Below are 24,296 nucleotides of genomic sequence, written 5' to 3'. Positions count from 1 at the left end.
CTATTTTCCTGGTTTTGTCCTTTCTTCCTGCCCCGACCCTGCCTGCCGTCCTGTACCTGTGCCCTCTACTCTGGATTACCGACCTCTGCCTGACCTGACCCTGACCCTGCCTGCCGTCCTGTATCTTTGCACTCTACTCTGGATTTCCCGAACTATGCCTGCCCTGATCCTGAGCATGCGTGCCGTCCTGTACCTGTGCCCTCTACTCTGGATTACCGACCTCTGCCTGACCTGACCTTGAGCCTGCCGTCCTGTACCTTTGCCTTCCCGTGTTCAAATTAATAAACTTTTGTTACTTCGACACTGTCTGCACCTGGGTCTTACCTTCAAACGTGATATTTAGACCAGAAAGGGCCCAGAACTCTGCAGGCTTTCGAGCTTTGCAAGGAGCCTGAAAATGACCCCCAACTCCCCCTTGATTTATTTTTAGCTTTGTCCCAATCATCTGATCAGGATCATCTCACTCTACTGATTTGCTTTCCTTAAATAACTATACTGACAAGATGAAATCTGTCTGAATCCCTATAAAAATGCATCCTTGTTTACAAGCCCTGCCGCCTCCTTCCTCCCCATCTTGAAGTAAGCCATCTCTGTGTGTAAATGGAAAAAGTCTCACAACGTATTTCTCCAGAGGGAAAATAATGATAGTAAGCGATTCAAGAATACTGTGACACAGCCAGCCAGGGATTCCTGGTGATGTAGCTTGTCTCCAGAAACCAGGCCTGGGCATTTTACACTGCTGGAAATTCTACTTTTACAATTTTATAATTTGTATCAGAGTAATAAGTCAAAAATACCTAATACAGTTCATTCTTGGGGTTGATAAAGTTGTTCAACATACTCTAATTCCTACACATTTATATCACACAAGGACAAGTCATTTTAGCAACCATAATAGTACACATTGTGGTTTAAACATTGTTGGAGAGCAACCGCAAAGTACAAAGACAAGCCATGTTGGGATATTTATGTTTTACCCCTTTTACACAGATTTTCCCTCCTCATGATGCCATCTATTTTGTGACATTTTTTAGTTTACCTTTATTTAACTAGGCAAGTCAGTTAAGAACAAATTCTTATTTTCAATGACGGCCTAAAGTGTTGGTCCCATATTCCATGAGCTGAATTAAAATATCCCAGAAATGTTCCATACGCACAAAAATGTTGAGCATTACATCCCTGTTACTGAGCATTTATCCTTTGCCAAGATAATCCACCTGACAGGTGTGGCGTCTAAATACGTTTTTTTTTTTTTACCTTTATTTAACTAGGCAAGTCAGTTAAGAACATATTCTTATTTTCAATGATGGCCTAGGAACAGTGGGTTAACTGCCTGTTCAGGGGCAGAACGACAGATGTACCTTGTCAGCTCTGGGATTTGAACTTGCAACCTTTCAGTTACAAGTCCAACGCTCTAACCACTAGGAGATGCAGACATAAGCACTGTTTCTGGTAAATTTAGATTTCTGGACCCTTTTTGCACTATAGGGGATTGGCTTGTCTAACGTTTTGCTTTTGGGAGTGTTTACCAGTCAAACTGTCTATCCTGCCCTCTATCTACCATTAATTGTGACACTAGTGGTAGGTGGATCTTTTGTCTAGTTCTGCAATAGGGTAACTACCAATCATAGGGTAAAATGGGAGGCAAAAAGTAGCCTATATAGCAGGAGGAGTGGCGAAGGATGCAGTCTTAAGTTTCCAGTAAATTTGTACGTTTGGATTTCCGGACCCTCTCTTGAACAATAGGGAAGGGGGATTGTCTTACTTTTTGCTTTTGGGAGTGTATACCATTCAAACTGTCTGTCCTGCGCTCTATCTGTGGTGACAATATGGGGTGGCATGTAGCCTAGTGGTTAGCGCGCTGGACTAGTAACTGAAAGGTTGCAAGATTGAATCCAGAGCTGACTAGGTCAAATAAATCTGTCGTTCTTCCCCTGAACAAACCGTCATTGAAAATAAGAGATTGTTCTTAACTGTCTTGCCTTGTTAAATAAAGGTAAACAAAATAGTGGTAGGTGTGTTGTTTGTCCACTTCTGCAATAGGGTAACTAGCAATCATGCGAAGGTGAATAAGGCAAGCAATTTAATCCCAGCTGTTTTGAAATTGAAGAGCAAATCATTGTCAATAGTTTGGAATATTTATAATTTTTTTTAAACAAATGACATTGGAATATAACCGATTAAATATTGATTAAACACACACACTAAACATTTCATTACAACAACTTCACACAGGCATTTCCCCTGATTTTTTTATTGACACAGATGTCGCAAATTAATCCCACCCAAATTAAATTTGTGCATAGTTCGTGAGCCCAACCTCTGACACTGTTCTCACCATATCCAGTCAGTCCCCACCGCTAACAGAGAAGAGCTCGTTACAGAACAAGCATTCTGCATCCCCTTCTTTTAGGGTGTATGTTGTGGATTTGGAACCTGGACAACTTTTTTTCAGTGGGGCCACAGCTTTCTTCAGTATCATAACTTTCTTTCTCCCTTTGCTTTCTTACTTCTCTCTTAGTTATTTTTTCCTTGTTCTCCAGGAACCTCTTGTAGGGTGAGGCTGTCAGGAGTGTAGCCAACTCAGTCTCTTTTCTCCTAAGCCTCGCCTCCTGTATCCTGGGCCTGGAGGACAACTCCAAAATGACTTCTGCCACTGTTTGTTGTAGCATAACTGGTACTTTTAACAAAAACAATCAAACAATTAAGCAACAACAACATATATTTATATATATATATATAAGCTCAGGTTGTACAACTGATGTAGCTTACAACAAATGTGACATATGATTGTGTAAATAAATGGTGTGCAGACAAACTCATAATAAATAGTTATTTTTATTTTTATAACAAACCTTGTGTCAAATGTGTTGTACAACCTGAGTGTTTACAGAGTCATAGTGATTTGGGTTTCCATACTCTCAAAGTCTTAACATTTTGGGGGAAAAAATAAGGACCTCATACATGTCACACATACAGGACCTCATGTTCAGAAATACATTCACAACAATGTGTTACATGTCACTGAACGATATTACTATTTAAGTTGTGTGTTGACTGCAAATTAATGTCTTTTCAATAGCAGTTTGGAAATGTAAGTGTCTGCAGAAATTATTTACTATTTTTTTTTTAAAGGAATTATTTACAGAAATGACTTGAAATAAGTGATTTGTAAGTGCGTGTGGGAGTTTAATACAATTTTTTATATATATTTTTGTGTGTGTTTCATTATCCCCCCACTAAATATTTTGTGTTGCCGACTATTATTTCACTATTTGGATCAGTTTCAATGGGGGACTTTTATTTTGAAGGTGAGCTGCAAATTCCACTATCATGGTTAATCCTTATTGTGGCTAGTTTCACACATGTGTTATCTCGATAACAAAGACAACAAAAACAGACTGGATCAAATGTGAGAAATCTTGTCCCTGTTGCGTTAACTGTTTCAAGGCAAGTTCCTTAAAAACAGGGCAGCCCTGTCAAAATGAGGATGGGACTATTTAATGTTAGATCACTCAAATAAATCTTATTTCAGAGCACAATCTAGAACTGTATGTTTCTAACTGAAACTTGTCTTATTGAAGCTTCTCCCCCAAACTATAGTTTTTGTCATTCTTTGAGACAATGAATAAAAGGTGGAGGGACAGTCACTATTTTTTGAATGTTCTAAATGGCAGGGACATCTCTGTCGGTCACCTCAGTTCATTTAAACATCATGCTTTATTGTTAAAATGTCAACCATCTGTGCTTGTTGAAACCCTCTATAGACCACAAAAACCATGTCCCACTTGCTTAGTTGATTTCTCCAAATTTCTGTTCGTCATTCATACAAATTGTAGCAAAATTAGGAACCATCACAGACAACCCTTTAATCATACATTCTGTCCTGGCATGGTGCAAACTGCATGAGCTGTTCGGACGAGGGGGATTCTCTTCCCCTAAAACCGCTCTATGGAACGATAGATTGATTCACATGTTTTTCCAGAATAGTAACTTTAGACCATGGTCTGATAAGGGGATCACTCTTCTGGAACATTGTTATGAGGAGGAAATTCTTAAGTCTTTTGAACAGATGAAACAGAAATACCACTTGTCTAACAGGGACTTCTTTAGTTACCAATAACTATGAAATGTTATTAGGGTGACTCTCAAGGGACAATGGAACCTACCTAAGATGTCACCTGTTGAACAACCCTGCCACGCAGACCAACCACTGTTCAAGACCATTTCCTGTGTATACGATGCTCTTATGTCAGGACTAACACTGCCTGGGATAGATAAACCCCAACTTAGATGGGAATAAGATCTAGGTATTAATCTTGATGAGGGTCTATGGAGTGACCTATGCAGAGGGAAAAGGTGAGAGAAGGAGAGTGCATAGAGGCTACAATGAATACAAAGTGGATGCTATGATCAGGGGTGTATTCAATCCGCCGATTCTGTTGATAAAAGTTTCTTCAACGGAAGCAAACAAACGGGGAAACGAGTGCCTGAATTTGTTCAATAGAAACTCTCGTTTGCAACTGTTGGACTAATGATGACACCCTAGATAAACTAGATGCAGGCAAGAGTGTGCAAGGCGGTATTGAATGTATCACTGTCTGTCCATGTGTCAGTCTGTCATCTCAAATTTCTCTCTCGACCTCTTTGCACCTACATTGTTAACTTTCATTAATAGGCTAGGTTGTAGCAAACTCATGATGGGTATGAGGAAAATTTGAGTATCATGTAGTAGCCTAAACCCATCGATGTTATATTGAACTGGGTGAAAGGAATATGAATGACAGTCATCCATCATGCTGTAATAGAAATAAGGCCATGCTCATGAAAAAAAAAAATGGCCTCCCTCATCATAAACGGCACTGACGCCACTGTCCTCTTAGACAGACTACAGAATTGGGATGGCCTCTCAGGCTCAGTACTGAACTGGTTTAAGACATATCTGACTGACAGATAACATGTTATTGCCCTGGGTGACCATGCCTCAAGAGAAATTGAGATCTCATGTGCTTTCCTTCGAGGATCGATTTTGGGCCAAATACTGTTCAGTTTATACATGTTATTCCTTGGCAGCATTATTGCACCCCCCCATACTTTAGCCTCAATTCATCAGAGGATGGACTCTACAAGGTGTCGAAAGCATTCCACAGGGATAATGGCCCATCTTGACTCTAATGCTTCCCACAGTTGTGTCAAGCTAGCTGGATGGTGCCTAAGTTAAGTTGTCTTGCCACATCCAAGAATGAGGCATATCGGGTAGGGCTGAGAGGATTATCAACATTTCAGTGTCTGAGGCAACAAAGCCAAACATAGCAGCCATGTCCAACCAGGATGAATCAAATATTTTAAAACGTTCGGCAACGCAAAATGAAAATGAGCATTTCTTATTGGACAAGTCTAGGTTTGTTATCTTAGGTTTTGTGCCGAATGGACATGACTCAGGATAATGTTGTAGCCAGCTGTGGAATGACGAGAAGCTTCTGAAACTATTTTGGGGGACCGCTGAGTGGCTTTTTACCATAATTGACTAATTCTGTCATTTAAAGTATTAAAACATGTTTTAGGGTATCCATTACGGGTTTAATAAAAAGGCACTGGAGTATTTAGGGCCTAATCCCTTTTTGTGCATAAAGGACATTATAGTTTGGAAGTCATGTGATGTCAATAAAAAAAGTATGTATGCGAATATACACTGAGTGAACAAAACATTAGGAACACCTTCCTAATATTGAGTTGCACCCCGTTTTGCACTCAGAACAGCCTGAATTTGTCAGGGTATGGACTCCACAAGGTGTCGAAAGCATTCCACAAGGATGCTGGCCCATGTTGACTCTAATGCTTTCCACAATTGTGTCAAGTTGGCTGGATGTCCTTTAGGTGGTGGACTATTCTTGATACACATAGACAACTGTTGAGCGTGAAAAACCCAGCAGCGTTGCAGTTCTTGACACACTTAAACCGGTGCGCCTGGCACCAACTACCATACCCCATTCAAAGACACATCTTTTGTCTTGTCCATTCACCCTTAGAATGGCTCACATACACACTACCGGTCAAACGTTTTAGAACACAAGGTTTTTTCTTTTCTTTTTGCTATGTTCTACAATGTAGAATAATAGTGAAGACATTAAAACTATGAAATAACACATATGGAATCATGTAGTAACTAAAAAAAGTGTTAAGCAAATCTAAATATATTTCAAATTTGAGATTCTTCAAATAGCCACCCTTTGCCTTGATGACAGCTTTGCACAATCTTGACATTTGCTCAACCAGCTTCATGAGGTAGTCACCTGGAATGCATTTCAATTAAAAGTTCATGTGTGGAAGTTCTTTCCTTGTTAATGCGTTTGAGCCAATCAGTTGTGTTGTGACAAGATAAGGGGGTACACAGAAGATAGCCCTATTTGGTAAAATACCTAGTCTAAATTGTGGCAAGAACTGCTCAAATAAGCAAAGAGAAACGACAGTCTGTCATTACTTTAAGACATGAAGTTCAGTCAATACAGACCATTTCAAGAACTTTGAACGCTTCTTCAAGTGCAGTTGCAAAAACCATCAAGTGCTATGATGAAACTGTCTCTCATGAGGTCCGCCACAGGAATGGAAGACTCCGAGTTACTTCTGTTGCAGAGGATAAATTCATTAGAATTACCAGCCTCTTAAATTGCAGCCCAAATAAATGCTTCACAGAGTTCAAGTAACAGACCCATCTCAACATCAACTGTTTAGAGGGGTACGTGTGAATCAGGCCTTCATGGTCGAATTGCTGCAAAGAAAGCACTACTAAAGGACGCCAATAATAAGAAGATTCTTGGGCCAAGAAACACAAGCAATGGACATTAGACTGCTGGAAATGTGTCCTTTGGTTTGGAGTCCAAATTTGAGATTTTGGGTTCCAACCGCCTTGTCTTTGTGAGACACGGAGTGGGTGCATGGATGATATCCGCATGTGTATTCCCCACGTAAAGCATGGAGAAGGAAGTGTTATGGTGTAGGGGTGCTTTGCTGGTGACACGGTCTGTGATTTATTTAGAATTCAAGGAACACATAACCAGCATGGCTATCCACAGCATTCTGCAGCAATAAGGAATCTCATCTGGTTTGGGCTTAGTGGGACTATTACTTGTTTTTCGGCAGGACAATGACCCAACACACCTCCAGGCTGTGTAAGGGCTATTTGACCAAGAAGGAGAGTGATGGAGTGCTGCATCAGATGACCTGGCCTCCACAATCACCCGACCTCAACCAAATTAAGATGGTTTGGGATGAGTCGAAAAAGCATCCAACAAATGATCAGAATATGTGGGAACTCCTTCAAGACTGTTGGAAAAGCATTCCAGGTAAAGCTGGTTGAGAGAATGACAAGGGTGTGCAAAGCTGTCATCAAGGCAAACGGTGGCTATTTGAAGAATCTCAAATATGACATGTATTTTTATTTGTTCATCACTTTTTTGGTTACCACACGATTCCATGTGTTATTTCATTGTTTTGAGATCTTCACTATTATTTTACAATGTAGAAAGTAGTAAAATAAAGGAAAACCCTTGAATGAGTAGGTGTTCTAAAGCTTCTGACTGGTAGTGTACAATCCATGTCTCAATGGTCTCAATGGTCTCTTAAAAATCCTTCTTTAACCTGTCTCCTCCCCTTCATCTACACCGATTGAAGTGGAAACAGCAGAAATACTTTGAAAACAGCTACTGCAGCATTTTCTTACCGTAACTCACACATGTGCTCATACTTGACTTTTGAATTTATATTCACCAATGTAATGCTTGCACAGTAGAGCTTTACAAGATGACCACCCGCCAACGTGGCTGCTGAAATATAAAAATTTTTCCCCCGCCAATACCTAGATCTACTCGCAGGTGGTGGGTGTTCATTTCATGCTCTGCTTGAGACTCAGAAGGATAATTTGCCTTTTGAGCTTCATGCCTTTTAGCAAACTGCTAACGGCACATAGTTGTCTAATGTGGCGTTTTCATATACAAATCTATTTCTGGTCAAAAACATTATGCAGCAGACCTAATAAGGTTAGGAAAAAAACATTCACCCATAGTCTCCTCCTCCTTTTAGCCCTGATCTGGATCATCTCACGCTACTCATCTGCTTTCATTACAAACTATACTGCCAAGAGGAAATCCCTTTAAAATGCAGCCTTGTTACAAGTGCTTCTGCTTCCTTCACATCTTGAACTAAGTAATCAGTGTGTATAAATAGATAACGTCTCCAGCTACCAATCCAACTTTGTCAGATCAGGCAGGGAGAAGGACAGAATAAATAATACATTTAAGTATTTTAACATGAGTTGAATAGTGGGTTTTTTTACCCATCACTGTGGTAGGTAGTTGAACAAAAATCTGCCAGCAACTCAGATTTTTTTACCAGCCAAATATTTTTTTGTGACATACATACTGTAAAGACCCTGGGTTTATAAGCGCAGGAATCGATTCTGCCACATGAGCATGCTTTTGCCACAGTCAATAGCGCGCCGGACCTCGGGCTCGAAGGTCGAGGGTATGAGACCTGCTCCCTGCTGTTTCATTACATTGGTGTCAGAAGTGATCGGCCCTTGCATTCACGACAGCTCTTTGAAAGGAGGGAGTAGTGTAACGACCCTGGGTTTATAAGCGCGGAAATCGACCCTGCCACAGGAGCATGCTTTTGCGGCACAGTCGATTAGCTCGCCGGACCTCGGGCTAGAAGGTTGAGGGTTCGAGACCTGCTCCCTGCTGTTTCACTACAATACATAGAAAAAAACACACAAAAAACAGATGACCATGCTTTGTAATGTTTCTAAAACAATAAATGTTGCTCAATGTCTTTTCATTTTTGTGGCATGAGTGAAATTTCAGAGACAAAATGTTCAGCTGCCCCTTTAAGGGTGATTGGTTACCATAGTAACGGGACCGCGGCGCCTGCCACCTGTGTCTCTGTTCATGTCTACACTTGATACTTACATGTGACTTCCGCTATCAGAATACGAAGATTGCATTGAAAAGACGGATCTGGATGCATAAAAGTGGATTTGTGGTCTGATTGTGTTTAGATCTGTCTGACCACTCCAGGAGGTGGTCAGGAATTCATTGTGTACATATTTCTCCTCAGTCTGGACGAAATCAGGCTAGCAAAAGTGCATACAGTGGGCAGCGTCATCAGCACCCCTCCCTCAAGTCTCCAGAAAACTTATGTTTTGGGAACAAGAGGCACCTTTTCAATATAACGTTGGAGGAAATAAGCCTCAGAAATGCTAGTCAGCTAGCTAAAAAAATTATGCCAACCCGTATACAATCCCTTTAGCATTGCTTGCTGACTAGCTACAGAGGTTAGCTGGCTAGTTAGCTACAGTAGTTAGCTACTGCCATCAGTTGTTGCGTTATCATATTTAGCATATTCCACCATTTGTAGTATGCATATTGTCGTTTGAATATAGGGAATCTGGACACGGTAGACACATTTAAGTTATTGATTGCTGATAATTTGTATAATTAATATTTGGGCCTGATATTTGTCATTTGGACTTGGAATAAAAATCAAATAAAAAGGTATGAATGCCGCGTTCAAACCAACTGGGAACTCGGAAACTGAACTTGATAATCTACGACTTCAGTGTCTTCAAGACAACTGGAAAATTGAACAAAAACGAGCTCCGACTGAAAAATTTGTTTTGAACGGTCATCCAACTCAGAAGCTGTGACCCAGCCAGCCAGACATTCCGGGTGATATATCTTGTCTTTGGAAACTAGGCCTGGATTTTTTACATTGCTGGAAATTCCACTTTTACATCAACATCTGTTTACAATTTGTATCAGAGTAATAAGTCAAAAATACCTAATACAGTTCATTCTTGGGGTTGATAAAGTTGGTCAACATACTCTAATTCCTACATGTTTATATCACACAAGGACAAGTCATTTTACCATCCAGAAATAGAACGGATTGTGACTCAAACATTGTTGGAGAGCGACAACAAAGTAGAAAGAGAAGCCATGTCTCATTAAGTGAGTGTATGTCTATATGGGATGAGTGAAACAGAAACGTTAACCATTATTAGCTATAAAGACTCAAATGGAATGCATTTACAAAACGTATATTTATTGATGAAAATAACATTTGAATGTAAACTTCAACAGAATCATCGTGCATCTCTAAAACACTTCACTAAAGAGGTGCAAATAACATCTGGTACACAGTGCAGAGGGAAATTCTGTGGTGTGTGTGTGTGTGTAAGAGAAATGTATCAGGACACAATCCTAGAGAGGTGTTTAAACATCTGGAAAGACACTTTTGACAAAAGCAAAGACTGGAACTACACTACAAGTGTGAGATGTTGTAGATGAAGAAACCATAGATGATGAAGAGGAAGAGCAGCCCGAGGATGACCAGGGTCAGGGTCACAACATTAAAGCAGCGTGCAGTCTTCCCGTGTTTTCTTGCTCCCTCCAAGTCTCCAACCATCTTCCTATCCCTGGACTGGAAGACAAAATGTAGAATAATTTATATTATGGAATCATTCACATGTTGCTGATTTTTTTTTTTTATTTTTATTTTACCTTTATTTAACCAGGCAAGTCAGTTAAGAACAAATTCTTATTTTCAATGACGGCCTGGGAACAGTGGGTTAACTGCCTGTTCAGGGGCAGAACGACAGATTTGTACCTTGTCAGCTCGGGGGTTTGAACTCACAACCTTCCGGTTACTAGTCCAACGCTCTAACCACTAGGCTACCCTGCCGCCCCTGTTTATGTAGCTATGCATATTAGTTAACAACATGCACAAGACATGACATGTCACACTAATGGGAGGATCTCAGTGATGTATTATCCTCTGTGGTTTAATACTCCTTAATACACTTTCAGAGGGCAGGTTGATAGAGCCTGTAGATGAGGTATAGGCTACACATTTTTTAGAACAGTGTGATAACAAGAAAACAAAACATACATTTGGAACATTGTTATACTGTGCTCCTCTTTCCATAGTTCAAAGTTGGTCGCCCATATAATAACATGCCCAACTTCAAAATCCAGACAATTACACGCCCTACAACAGACAATGTTATATTAAGTCACTTAATTCCAACTCACCTTTATGGAGAAATACACTGCTAACATTCCGAGACATAATGGGTTGCCGTACACGAGGCTGCAAAGCGACCAGATAATGTGATCCCTGGGCTGAGGTACAACGGGCTGGGGCAGTCCCAAGACGACGGTATGTTGGAACTTGGGCGCTCCGTGAGGGTCTTCAAGGCGCATGTATTTATTTCCGTTCATTGGGACAAACTCTGGCTGATAGGATGGTGATTGATCCATGGCAAGCGAATACAGATTCTTATTTAGCTTAGTGTTAAAAAAACACAAAGCTTCTCGGGCAAACGAAAAAGAGCGAGCCGAAGAAAATTTTAATTTGTGAGGAAAGGTGAAGGCAAAACGTAGCCTATATAGCAGGCGCGGCGAAGGTTGCAGGCATAAGCACGGTTTCCAGTAAATTTGTAAATGTTGATTCCCCTAGAGACTCTCTTGCTCAATAGGGGAGGGGTTGTCTAACTTTTTGTTTTAGCTTTTGGGAGTGTAAACCAGTTAAACTGTATATCCTGCTCTCTACCTACCATTCCTAGTGGCAATAGTGGTAGGTGGATCGTTTGTCCAGTTCTGCAATAGGCTAACTAGCAATCATACCACAAAAAAAAATAATAATTCAAAGCTGCACCAATTTTATAAATAAATCCGCAACACCAGATGCATATCTGGTAGGCAGCGGAGAAGCCACGTACGTCATTGCGCAAGACATGAGACATCTAGCTCAATAAGCTCCCCTATTGAACTTGTCTAGGGACGATAACATGGTCCTACCTAAACTAGCCTACAACACCACCATGCAATGAGTAGTTTTTATATATCTTTATTTTATGTTTCATTCCATTTTGATTAGTTTTTGGTACTCGACAGTTTATAAGGTCTAAAAAGGCAGTGTCAGGTGAGTTTGGCTGTATTTCTTTTACTTCTGATACTGAAATGCGCTGTTGCGGATCATCATTCTCCAAAATCGTTTTATAATAACGTTGCAACATAGGTCTATGCTCCCAGCAGGCCCAGTCATTAAACAAAGCTTAAAGCACGCTCTGCCAGGTCTCCGATCCGAGCGGCTATTCTTTCTGCACATTCTTTCTGTTTCAATATAGCATACATATTTGTTTAACATTTTATGTGTCATAAACACAATTAGTCACATTGTTTTCATCTGATCAGGCTACTTCAAAGCTCTCCTGTATGCTACCAGCACACACGTTTGTCCACTCGAATATAATTCCAGCATCCAAACTGTGCCCTGGCCATTTGAGGAATGGAAAGAGGCATCTGTTACAAAACACCAAAACGTTGAATGACATTCCCAGATTGTCAAAACAAACCTTTGACACTGGATAGGGAGTGATGCATTTCCTGTTGGTCGAGATTGACATACTATATTTGATAAAACAAAAAATCTTTATTTAATTAACTAACTAGGCAAGTCAGTTAAGAGCAAATTCTTATTTACAATGACAGTCTACCAAGGAACAGTGGGTTAAATGCTTTTTTCAGGGGCAGAATGACAGATGTTAATTTAGTCAGTTTAGGGATTCAATCCAGAATCCTTTCGATTGCTGGCCCAACGCTACCTGCCGCCCCAGTATGTAGTAATCAGTATGTAGTTGTGCTTTGCTTATTTGTGGTGTGGTTCATTGGCACATAAACCTGTTGGTGGTAAATTCATTGCATATATTTTATACAATTATAAATATAGCATAACATGTTAAAAATCGTATTTCCCCCTAGCTGATCATTGTCTGCAGAAAAGCAAGGACTCAAGTTTTGCCCGTAATGGATGGCGAACTCTCAACATCGGCCCGTAGCCCTTCGTGGCATTGACTGTGCCACAAAAGCATGCTGAAGTGGCATGGTTGATATTGTGTTTGAACACTGGATCGCTAGTTAGGAAAGCTTAAAGTACGCTCTGCCTGTTCTTCACAACTGATCTTGGAGACCAACTGTGTGACAAGGCTTTTATTCCAGCCCAGTAACACTCCTATCAACTAATCAAGGGCATGATATGTAGAATCAGGCTTAGTCCTGGGCAATAACAGCCGGCATACCCTGGAGTTAAGATTGGTGTAAAGAAGACCTGACACACCAAAACCACACATATCGCATTACCTTTTGATTTATTAGCATCTCATTTTGTGGTTAAAAGATGTTCACAATTTCTTGTTAATATAACAAATCACTTCATGGGCGATATGAGCGGGAATGCTACCTTACACAGAAACACTAACAGTGATGAGATGCAACATAGCAATCGAGTCTGGAGGCTTGTGAGAAGAGATAAGGACTATTTCCTTTACAGGAAACAGTGGTGCTTCTTAATTCCCCAGCCCTAACTCAACCAAACCACAACTCTTCAGTGATTCATTTTGGTACAGAGTATCTACACAAATCAACACTAATATACAGAAAACATTTAGTACATGACAATTTTTACATAGTGATTAAAAGTCTAGGCAAAGCCCTGATCCTGCCATGGTGTTAGGTATTTGTGACTAACCCAAAAAGGCACTGCTTTGTTGTTTTGGCTGCGAGGACGAGGACTTAATTCATGACTGAATCACACCGATCGTTGGCTTGAAACAATTTCTAATATAACCAAGAAATATGGTGAAGGCCTAAGCAATTGTTTTTTTTTAAAGAAAACTCAGAAGTTTAAACTGCTAAATACTGTACAATAATTATGAACCTTATTTGAAGACATTGGTGGTTTGTTTAACTAGAATAAATGTCATATTTTGCATTTAGGCTAGCTAACGCATACCTGTTTAAGCTAACTATCAGGGCATACATGAGGCATGGATACACAAACAATAAGTAATTGGGAAAGAGATTAAACAATATACTGCCAATGGAATAAAAAATTATACTATAAACTGAATAAATGCACAGCTTTTCAGATAGCGTCTATGTATTTGACTGATGTGGGGACAGATCTTCTCCCATAGGGCTGCAGTCTGACTATATTCATTTCTGTGTGAACTTAGGCAAAATGGACAGAAAACTACATGTAAGAACTGACAGCAATGCTGTCTCTCGTCATCTGTGCAGTAAATAGCCTGAGGAATTACAAAAACAATCATGATAGCTTGCCATTTAATTAGCTATAGCATTTACGGACGGTCGGTAGTAAGATATTCTATAGCGGATGGTAAGTGCAACTGCCCCCAGGTGGAAGTTAAGGCATCACATCTTGGAGGCAGCGATGGTAGAGGCACCTCCACGGGTGTAAACTCTCACAGTGTCCTTGGAGAGAGGAGGAGGGAAGGAGACAAAGGGAGAGAAAGAGAAGAGAGCTCAACACTAAACTTGAGAGAAACAAATATATTCCATCCAATTATTCCCAAGAATCTGCAACGAGCCGTCTCAGATATGCAAGTGCTTTTCCTATTTAACTATACTTTGAATGAAATACCCTTTTAATTGACATAAGCTTTAGTGTCCGTTGACAAGAATGAATGGACTTACCTTCGTGGGCTCAGTGTTTTTGAGTAGGGTCTGAACCCCGTTCCCATAGTCTGCATGCACAGCCATCAGATTCTGAACCTGGAAAAACAGGGCGCAGAGACAGTCAGAAGTGTTGATAGCGATGGCAGTAAAATAGATGCATTATACAACATTGCATTGCAAAGATGACCTTCATGGTAGTGAGGCAGATGATGCCTGGGAAATATACATACTTTGCCTTCAGAAAGTATTCACACCACTTGACTTTTTCCCCACATCTTGTTGTGTTATACAGCCTGAATTTAAATAGAGATCTTTTATTTTTTCTGGCCTGCACACAATACCCCATAATGTCAACATTTAATAACGTTTTCCTAAATATTTATAAAATCAATTAAAAAGGAAAATATGAAATATTTTGAGTCAACAAAGTATTCAACCTGTTTGTTATGGCAGCCTAAATAAGCTCAGGAGTAAAAATGTGTTTAACAAGTCACATAATAAGTTGCATGGACTCACTGTGCAATAATATTGTATAAGATGAGTTTAATGACTACCTCATCTCTGTACAATACACAAAACTATCTGAAAGATCCCTCAGTCGAGCAGTGAATTTCAAACAGATTCAACCACAAAAACCAGGGATGTTGTTTAATGTCTGGCAAAGATAGGTACCTATCGGGAGATAAAAAAAATAAAAACTGACATTGAATATCCCTTTGAGCATGGTGAAGTCACTAATTACACTTGGCTGGTGAATACACCTAGTTATTACAAAGATACAGGCATCCTTCCTAACTCTGACGGAGAGGAAGGAAACCGCTCCCGGATTTCACCATGAGGCCAATGGTGACTTTACAACAATTACAGAGTTTAATGGCTGTGATAGAACTGAGGATGGATCAACATCATTGTAGTTCCTCCACAATACTGATCTTATTGACAGAGTGAAACAGAAGCCTGTAAAGAATAAAAATCCTAGAGGTAAAACCTGGTTCAGTCTGCTTTCCACCAGACACTGGGAGATGAATTCACCTTTCAGTAGGATAATAACCTAAAACAAGGCCACATCTACACTGGAGTTGCTTACAGTACCAATAAGACAGTGAATGTTCCTGGGTGGCCGAGTCACAGTTTTGACTTAAATCTGCTTGAAAATCTATGGCAAGACCTGAAAAATGGTTGCCTAGCCACGCCAAACAACCGATTTGACAGAGCTTGAAGAATTTTGAAAAGAAAAATTGGCAAATGTTGCTATAATCGCTGCCAAAGGTGATTCTAACATGTATTGACTCAGGGGGTTTATTTTTCATATTATATACACATTTACAAATATTTGATTTTTTCTTCCAGAATATTTTGTGTAGATCGTTACAATTAAATTCATTTTAATCCCACTTCGTACCAAAATGTGGAAAAGGTCAGGGGTGTGAATACTCTGATGACAGTGTGGTAGAGGAGATTTTGATTTGAATAGTAATGATGATAATGTTGATAGAAATAACATGATTGCTGATCACAATGATGATGAAAAATGGTGACCTAGACAATCAAAATGAGGAGGAGGAGAACTCACCCAGCGTTTCTGGATGAAGACTTGGGCTCCCTTCAGGGCACCAGCCATGTTCTGACAGAGCCTCTGGCGCTCCTCCTCATTCAGCACCTCGGTGAAGAAGGTACGCACCTGCAATACACCCACACACAAGGTCAGATCACTGGTCACCCCCATCCAACAGATTTATTAATGTATCAATAAATAAGCATTTCATTATATGTAATTATTACAGTTCATACTGTATAAATAATTCAATTGAAATACATTCATTAGGCCATAATCTATGGATTTCACATGACTGGGAATACAGATATGCATCTGTTAGTCACATACACCTTAAAAAAAATGTTTTTTTAACGTGACCACCATTTGCCTCATGCTGCGAGACATATCTCCTTCGCATAGTTAATCAGGCTGTTGATTGTGGCCAGTGGAATGTCGTCCCACTCCTTTACAATGGCTGTGCGAAGTTACTGGATATTGGCGGGAACTGGAACACACTGTCGTACACGTCAATCCAGAGCATCCCAAACATGCTTAATAGGTGACATGTCTGGTTAGTATGCAGGCCATGGAAGAACTGGGACATTTTCAGCTTCCAGGAATTGTGTACAGATCATTGCGACATGGAGCGATGCATTATCATGCTGAAACAGGAGGTGATGGCGGCAGATGAATGGCACGACAACGGGCCTCAGGATCTCGTCACGGTATCTCTGTGCATTCAAATTGCCATTAATAAAATGCAATTGTGTTAGTTGTCCGTAGCTTATGCCTGCCCATACCATAACCCCACCATGGGGGCCGCTGTTCAAAACGTTGACATCAGCAAACTACTCGCCAAAAAAAACACCCTTCACGTGGCCTAAAGTTGTGAGGCCGGTTGTACGTACTGCTAAATTCTCTAAAAACGGTGTTGGAGGTGGCTTATGGTAGATAAATGAACATTAAATTCTTGGACATGAGCTCTGTTGGACAATCCTGCAGTCAGCATGCCAATTGCACACTCAAGACTTGAGACGGCTGTGGGATTGTGTTGGGTGATAAAACTGCACATTTTAGAGTGGCCTTTTATTGTCCACTGCACAAGGTGCATCTGTGTAATGATCACGCTGTTTAAAATTTGCGTCTTGATATGCCACACCTGTCAGGTGGATGGATTATCTTGGCAAAGGAGAAATGATCACTAACAGGGACGAAAGAAAAGCTTTTTGAACAAATGGAACATTTCTGGGATCTTTTATTTCAACTCATCAAACATGGGACCAACACTTTACCTGTTGCATTTGTTATTTTGTTCAGTCTATTTCCAAAACTGTGGTTTACTTTAATGTAACTAGGGCTGACCCCAATTAGTTGACTAGTGGATTGTTTGGCCGACCAAGATTTTGTTTTGTCAAGCAGTAGCAAATAAAATAAATAAAATATACACACCCACATCTTTAAAAAAAAAAAAAAAAAATGGAACACAAGACACCTGTCTGATTCACACCCATCTCAGTGAACTAATCCACTGCGCTCTACATAGATACATTACCTGTGTGACATTATCATCGTCAGCGCTGTTGTAGCGGCCCACATCTGGGGACACCTTAAACCTGGTTTCCACGTGCTGTCGCTGGGCCTCTGGAGCACTGAAGCTGTTGGGGAAGTAGTTGGGAGCGCCAGCCTGGTTGTCGAACATGCACATAGGCCCGTCTCGCTGATAGTTGGCCACACGGGTCCTGAAGGGGCAGTTGACGGGCAGCTGCAGGTAGTTGGTTCCCAGCCGGTGGCGGTGTGTGTCTGGGTAGGAGAACAGACGCCCCTGCAGCATCTTGTCAGGGCTGGGCTCGATGCCAGGGGGCATATTGCTGGGGTCAAAGGCCAGCTGCTCGATCTCAGCAAAGTAGTTGGCAGGGTTTCTGTTGAGCACCAACCTCCCCACGGGAATGAGGGGGTACTCCTTGTGAGACCACACCTAAGGAAAATGAGAAGTGCTGATACTTCTCAGGCCAAAAAAGGTACATGGATGTGCAAGAGATTTCTAGCCAGTCTTGGAAGACAAAGATGTTTTTTTAATAGAAAATGTAAGTGTGCATGACCCCTATACTGTACTATTTTCACATAATAATTATCCTGACTAGACTGCAGCTATTGAGTCAGTTGCCCATTATTGTACCATTGACAAATGCTACCACTCCATAGCAGATCTCAGACCACTTTCAGATCTTTCAGTGGTTATGTGGAGTATGTCCCCCTCTGGTGGAAAAGTCAGAGTACTGCAAATGTACAATATTTTTGGGGACATCTTGTTTAAAATGGCTAACAAAGTACAATACTAAGACATTTAAGGCATTTCTGTCACATTCTTTAAAAAACTATGCAAAGCATTGATACAAATGTATGCACCTACTATAAGGGTTAGAGTCCCCACATAATTGAAGATTGAGTATTAAAACTGTATCTCTATGTATCTCTATGGTACCTTGGTCAGGTCAAAGGGGTTCCACTGGAACTTCTCAGCCTGGTCAAAGGTCATGACCTGGATGTAGAATGACCAGGAGGGGAATTTGCCGTTGGCGATGGAGGTGTAAAGGTCTCGGATGGCGTAGTCCGGGTCGGTGGAGGCCAGGCGCTCGGCATCCTCAGGCTTCAAGTTCTTGATACCCTGGTTGGTCTGAGAGGAGAGCAGAGGAAGGATGCTATGGGTTACTATGGGACCCGTCCCAATTTGTATAACTACGTTTCCTTCTTTTACCACCATTACTCTCTTGCATCCTTCAGTTAATTAAGTATTGTCGACTCCTATATCCATTTAAGTGTAGTACATTTCACTAGTCCTGTACTATCCATTCATTCACAACATAATTTTTAGTTGTGCTCTGACCTTGTAGTGGAACTTGCAGTAGACGGGCTGACGCTCGGCGTTGACCAGCTTGAAGGTGTGGGATCCGTAGCCATTCATGTGGCGGAAGCCGTCGGGCAGACCACGGTCACTGAACAGGAAGGACACCTTCATAGAGATTAAGACAAAATGATTAACAAAAAGGCACATATTCAGTCAATTTAGCCAATGTGATATGTAAATAAGATATAATAAAAAATTTAAAAAACATGTAAGTAGAAGCATGATATAATAATCTGATCAGAAAACAGATTTAAAACTATTTAAACTAAATGCAGCAACCGCCATTTCTAGATATAGTGGCATAGCTTTAAAGTTGTTAATGGAGTGAAATCTGAAACGACAATGTATTTTTGGATTCTAACTAACTATTGTGCGTGCACGTGTAAAGGTTTGGTGTCAGGTAGAGAGGAGCAGGTACCGTACCTGATGCATACACTCAGGCCGCAGGCTCCAGAAATCCCACACCATGTCTGGGTCCTTCAGGTGAGTCTGGGGGTTGCGCTTCTGAGAGTGGACGAAGGACGGGAACTGCACAAAACAAAAGGGAAAAATCAGAGAGATGTGGTAATGGCATTTAATATTACACGGGGAGATGAACTAATGGAGTAGCCTGGTTCCCAGCCTGTTTAGCTAACGTTCCACTCCTTGTACTCCATGTCATGTGTCAAAGACTGAATCTTGGCAAGGCACACCCAGGCGCAATCTTGACTCACGTGTCTGAACTCACCAGCATGGCGTCCCTGATAAAGAAGATGGGGGTGTTGTTGCCAGTAAGGTCCCAGTTGCCCTCGTCAGTGTAGAACTTGACTGCAAAGCCACGTGGGTCTCGCACTGTGTCAGCTGAGCCTGATTCCCCAGCTACATGAGTTTGAGACAAAATTGGTTGAAACTCACACATGGACAACCAGTATAAACAAATTATTTGTAGAATTAAAAAAATATGACATTGTGTATTTTCTGGTATTTATTCAATGATGTATTGATGTACAGTGGGGTCTGAAATGATTGACACCATTGATAAAGACAATAGAATATGACTGTATACATTAATACATTCAAATACTGAGCTATATTGTATGCTCATAAAAATTGGGGGAAATAACATTTTTCTAAATATTTGATGAGTTGGAGAACACATCTTAGAGGATTCCTACATACAGAATCCTTCCAGATCCTTGATATCCTTCGTCTGCACTTATAAACTTCCCTCTTCAATTCAAACCACAGGTTTTCAATGGGTTTCATGTCCGGAGACAGATGGAGATTGCAAAATGTGGATTTTGTGGCCAATTAAGCTTTTCTATAGCTTCCAAAACACATGTTTTTTTGTTGTTGTTTCTTTTACAATGGTGGGGAAGTACCTAGATGGAGGCGCGTTGGCTTCAGAAAGCACCCCTCTGTCAGTCATCTAGTGTATATATTACAGGAGCAATTAGGGTTAAGTACCTTGCTCAAGATCATGTCAACAGCTTTTTCACCTAATCGGCTCGGGATTTGAACAAGCAACCTTTTGGCTATTGGCCCAATGCTCTTATCCTCTAGGCTACCTGACTGTCCAGAATTCTGATATCGGCAAACACTGCTTTTGCAGACAAGCATGATTAGTCATTCCATATACAGTAACAGTAGTCTAATTGGTAGCTAGCAAATCTGATAGGGTTTCTTTTTGCATGTCCTTAAGGAAACAAAGGGAACTCTGTAAATGTGTCTGTAGCAGTTTTATAGAAACGTTGGAGTGAGCAGCCTCAAAATACTATTTTATCATGTAAGTTGAGTAAATACCAGGGGGAAAAAAAGACAAAAATGTAATGTAGGTTAGTCTTACCCACGGTGGAGAAGCGAATGGCAATAGGTGTGGTCTTGCCCACATGCTCAAACACCTTGGCCTTGCAGTAGCGAGAGATGTCATGTGTCACCTCAAAGTACCCAAAAGCTCCTGTGGTGGAAGAGGCAGGACATGGACAGTTACTGTGTATAAATCTAGCTAGTTAGGTTAGTGAGTAAACACTTACTTATAAAGCCATGCACATGGTGCACTTTACCCTTCTGTAGAGGGGGCCAACAACAACAGACCGTCACATGATCAAGCATGGTCCTAATAATATTCTGCCCCGACTAAAGAGCAGTTCACAGTATTTTGGTCTAGACCGAAAAGTAGGTCAACACTTTCTAATGTTTATTTCAAATATGATAGGCCTGTCTAGGGAAGTGTTTCCCCCATACCCTTACTTTGTGAGGGTCCAACAAATCTAGTGGCGTAGATAGTCCCTCCATTTCAGGGGACCAAAAGTATTTGGGACAAATTCACTTATATGTATATTAAAGTAGTCAAAAGTTTAGTATTTGGTCCCATATTCCTAGCACACAATGATTACATCAAGCTTGTGACTATACAAAGTTGTTGGATGCAATACTTTTGGAGCTCACTGTATATAGCATAAATGCCAATCAGTTTCGATTAAATGTATTGGTAGTGCTCGACACCCACCGCCTCCCTTGGCATGCACCACCCTCTCTGGGATGCGCTCGCGGTCAAAGTGGGCCATCTCGTCTATGAACGGGGTGTCCTGCACTAGGAGGGGCCCCCGGGGACCCGCTGTTATTATATTCAACTTGTCCCCTATCGGGTGACCAGCCCCAGTGGTCAGGTTGTCTGGCCTCTGAAGGGGAAGAAATGACATAGCCATCATACATAAGACACTGCACTACAATTTTTTTATTTACACAGTCATTAGGCCTAGTCTCTCACTTTTCCTTTGGTAACAGAGTAGGTCATTTCCCTGACTCCACATCAGCTGCACTTACACAGTTTATTAATTTACTTGCTCTCAGGAGACATAACTACACACATATTAAGACTAGGAATGTACAGGAATACTTTGTGCACCTGACACTTAATAGCCTGGGCGCAAGACTCAATGGTCCCATTAGGAATGTGTGATATAGGTACAATTCTGACATTATACAGGTCTAGTGTTTTGTACTTTGAATGATCAAACATCAGCTTCATTGCACAATTTCTCCAATTCAATGTGTGCATTACAAAATAGTCTAAAAGCCACTTAAACAGTTCTCATCTCTCATTTGGCCTTGTTTACTTAAAATCTTGCTTAATGTTTACCCGTTAAGCCTACCCTTCCTGCACCAATAATTAGGTAACCATGAGTTGACATGGCTAAAGTCCAGGCTAAACTATAGCAAGACAATGACCAAGATACATTTGCTATCCCAACAAATCAAGGTCCATATATTCCAGTTATTGCAAAGAATCACTGATTGTTTTATTCTCAATTTGTAATATTTTCAAGTTAAACCAGCAAAATACACTCAAGCAATCAACTTCTTGGCATTTAAGTGAGGTACTATAGCTAGTTGACGCTAAATAAATCAATAAAAAATTGCTTCTCTGCAGTTGTGTTATTTCAATACATTAGATCAAATTAAAATCACATTTTATTGGTCGCATACACTCATAATAACATCTGCTAAACATGTGTAACGAAAGTATGGGAGTAAAAGCTAGCTAAACTTGGAATTCTATTCAACAAATATCAAGAAATCCCGAACTGCACGGGTTTCCACTAGTTTAAGAAGAAAAATACTAGAAATGTGCGGGGTTATTGACTTTGTGATTGTGGGTGTAGCAGCTAATGAAGACCAAGTGCAAGATAGCTAGCTAATAAGTAGTAATAGGCTAACGTTAGTTGTAGGCTGCATGATCAAAAACAGACACAATTCAAATACAAATGTGCATTCTTTGGTCGTGGTATTGAACAGTACCATGGTTCTGTAAAGGTGTTGATAACTAGCTATCTAACGTTAGAATTATAGTTAAGTAGTCCAGGAGGAAAAATGCGACCTTGGATGATCGCTCACCATTTCTAAACAGAATTGCACAACACAAACTAAGCATAGAAATAGACAAACCTGAGCGCTTCGGTCCTCTTTCCATAGCTTCAGTTGGTCGGTTGCTTTCCCTCTATCCTCGTCCATCTTGAAGGCAGAAGTTTTAACCACAACTGCGTGGGGGAAAAAAATATTTCTGAGTGCTAACGTTATTTAGCCACTGTACTTTGTACGATTAGGGTCCTCCTGCTTGTTACCCGACTCCTATTGGATGCTGGATCACCAGCTACTTTCGGACCAAAGGGCAAAAAATTATGTACCCCTTGCTGCCACCCATCACACCATTAAAAAGTGGAGTTGCAGAACTAGGCGGTGTTAAACATGTAGCCCGACCCAAGACCCAAAGGTGGGCGGGATATTTCTACGAGTAGTCAATTATTGGTTCACGTTGTCTAGTCGAACTAGAAGCTTGCGATCCAACTCAACCCTCACGTGAGGCAACAGACTAAATGCATTTAAACATGTGGAATATGTACATTGCTAGTTGGACAGTTTGGCAGGGATTCATTTCATATTTATCAGATTATGCTGACCACATTTACTAAAGGTATCACAAGAGCAGTTACTATATATCTGCTGTGTGCACTCATGTTGTGTTGTCACGGAAACATACGCACACAGACAGAGAGATAGCTTTATTCCCTTTTATTAATAGTCTGTGGTCAGTAAATTTATAGAAAATACAAAAATGACTGTTTTACTGCTTGTTGAGATTTGTTAAATTGAGTGGACACAAGGCTATTTAGCCATTTCAATTGGGAGCATAGGTTGTGAAAGGCAGAAAGGGGTGACTGGATGGATATAGGTGGCTTCAAGGGAAGAATCATGGACCTTTTTATTTTAACTCAATATTCACATCCAAAGAACATAAAATAGTCAGGAGGCAGAGTTGAATGTATTAGCTTAATTCTGTGAAAAGTGGGAAGCATACAGTATACTTCTATGTTATTGTAAGAATCCACTGTTCCATGCACTTAGAAAAAAAGGTTCCAAAAAGGTTCTTTGGCTGTCCCCATAGCGGAACCCTTTTTGGTTCCAGGTAGAACCCCCTGTGGAAAGGGTTTTACATGGAAGCCAAAAGGGTTCTACCTGGAACCAAAAAGTGTTTTTGAAAAGGTTCTCCCGTGGGGACACCAGAAGAACCCTATTAGGTTCTAGATAAGACCTTTTTTCTAAGCATGTAGGTTGCTGAGATGTTACCTCCAACAAAGAATCCACAAAAACCTTTTTGAAAATGAAAGAATAGATGCTAAGTGGGATCCTTGCTATGAGCATAACTCTGACCCTAAACTTAACCCCAACCTAACACTTACCTTAACTCTTTTAAATCTGAACTTCAATAGAGTGACGTCATATATAGGGTATTACAAGCATCCCACTGATAAGGAAATGTATTTTAGTAAATGATTAGAAT

General features: G+C 40.6%; 2 protein-coding genes across 2 annotated transcripts; both read right to left on the bottom strand.

The window, feature by feature from the left end:
* Positions 1-10,077: 10,077 nt before the first annotated feature.
* Positions 10,078-11,416, bottom strand: iip2 (interferon inducible protein 2). The gene is given in 2 exon segments (NM_001124369.1): positions 10,078-10,476; positions 11,088-11,416. Coding segments are annotated over 2 exon segments (387 nt in total). The 5' UTR covers positions 11,316-11,416; the 3' UTR covers positions 10,078-10,317.
* A 1,771-nt stretch (positions 11,417-13,187) lies between these two features.
* LOC110493756 (catalase) lies at positions 13,188-23,254 on the bottom strand. Its single transcript, XM_021568213.2, has 11 exons — positions 22,904-23,254; positions 21,465-21,636; positions 20,802-20,912; positions 19,704-19,834; positions 19,400-19,504; positions 18,956-19,081; positions 18,554-18,745; positions 17,624-18,046; positions 16,108-16,215; positions 14,553-14,630; positions 13,188-14,330 (listed from the first exon to the last, which is right to left on the bottom strand). Exons 1-11 carry the CDS (start codon positions 22,967-22,969, stop codon positions 14,271-14,273), a joined length of 1,572 nt encoding a protein of 523 aa, XP_021423888.2. The 5' UTR covers positions 22,970-23,254; the 3' UTR covers positions 13,188-14,270.
* Positions 23,255-24,296: the final 1,042 nt, after the last annotated feature.

The sequence above is a fragment of the Oncorhynchus mykiss genome, chromosome 17, assembly GCF_013265735.2.
Source record: "Oncorhynchus mykiss isolate Arlee chromosome 17, USDA_OmykA_1.1, whole genome shotgun sequence".
Classification (NCBI taxonomy): domain Eukaryota; kingdom Metazoa; phylum Chordata; class Actinopteri; order Salmoniformes; family Salmonidae; genus Oncorhynchus; species Oncorhynchus mykiss.
This window is presented reverse-complemented; position numbering and strand designations above follow the sequence as displayed.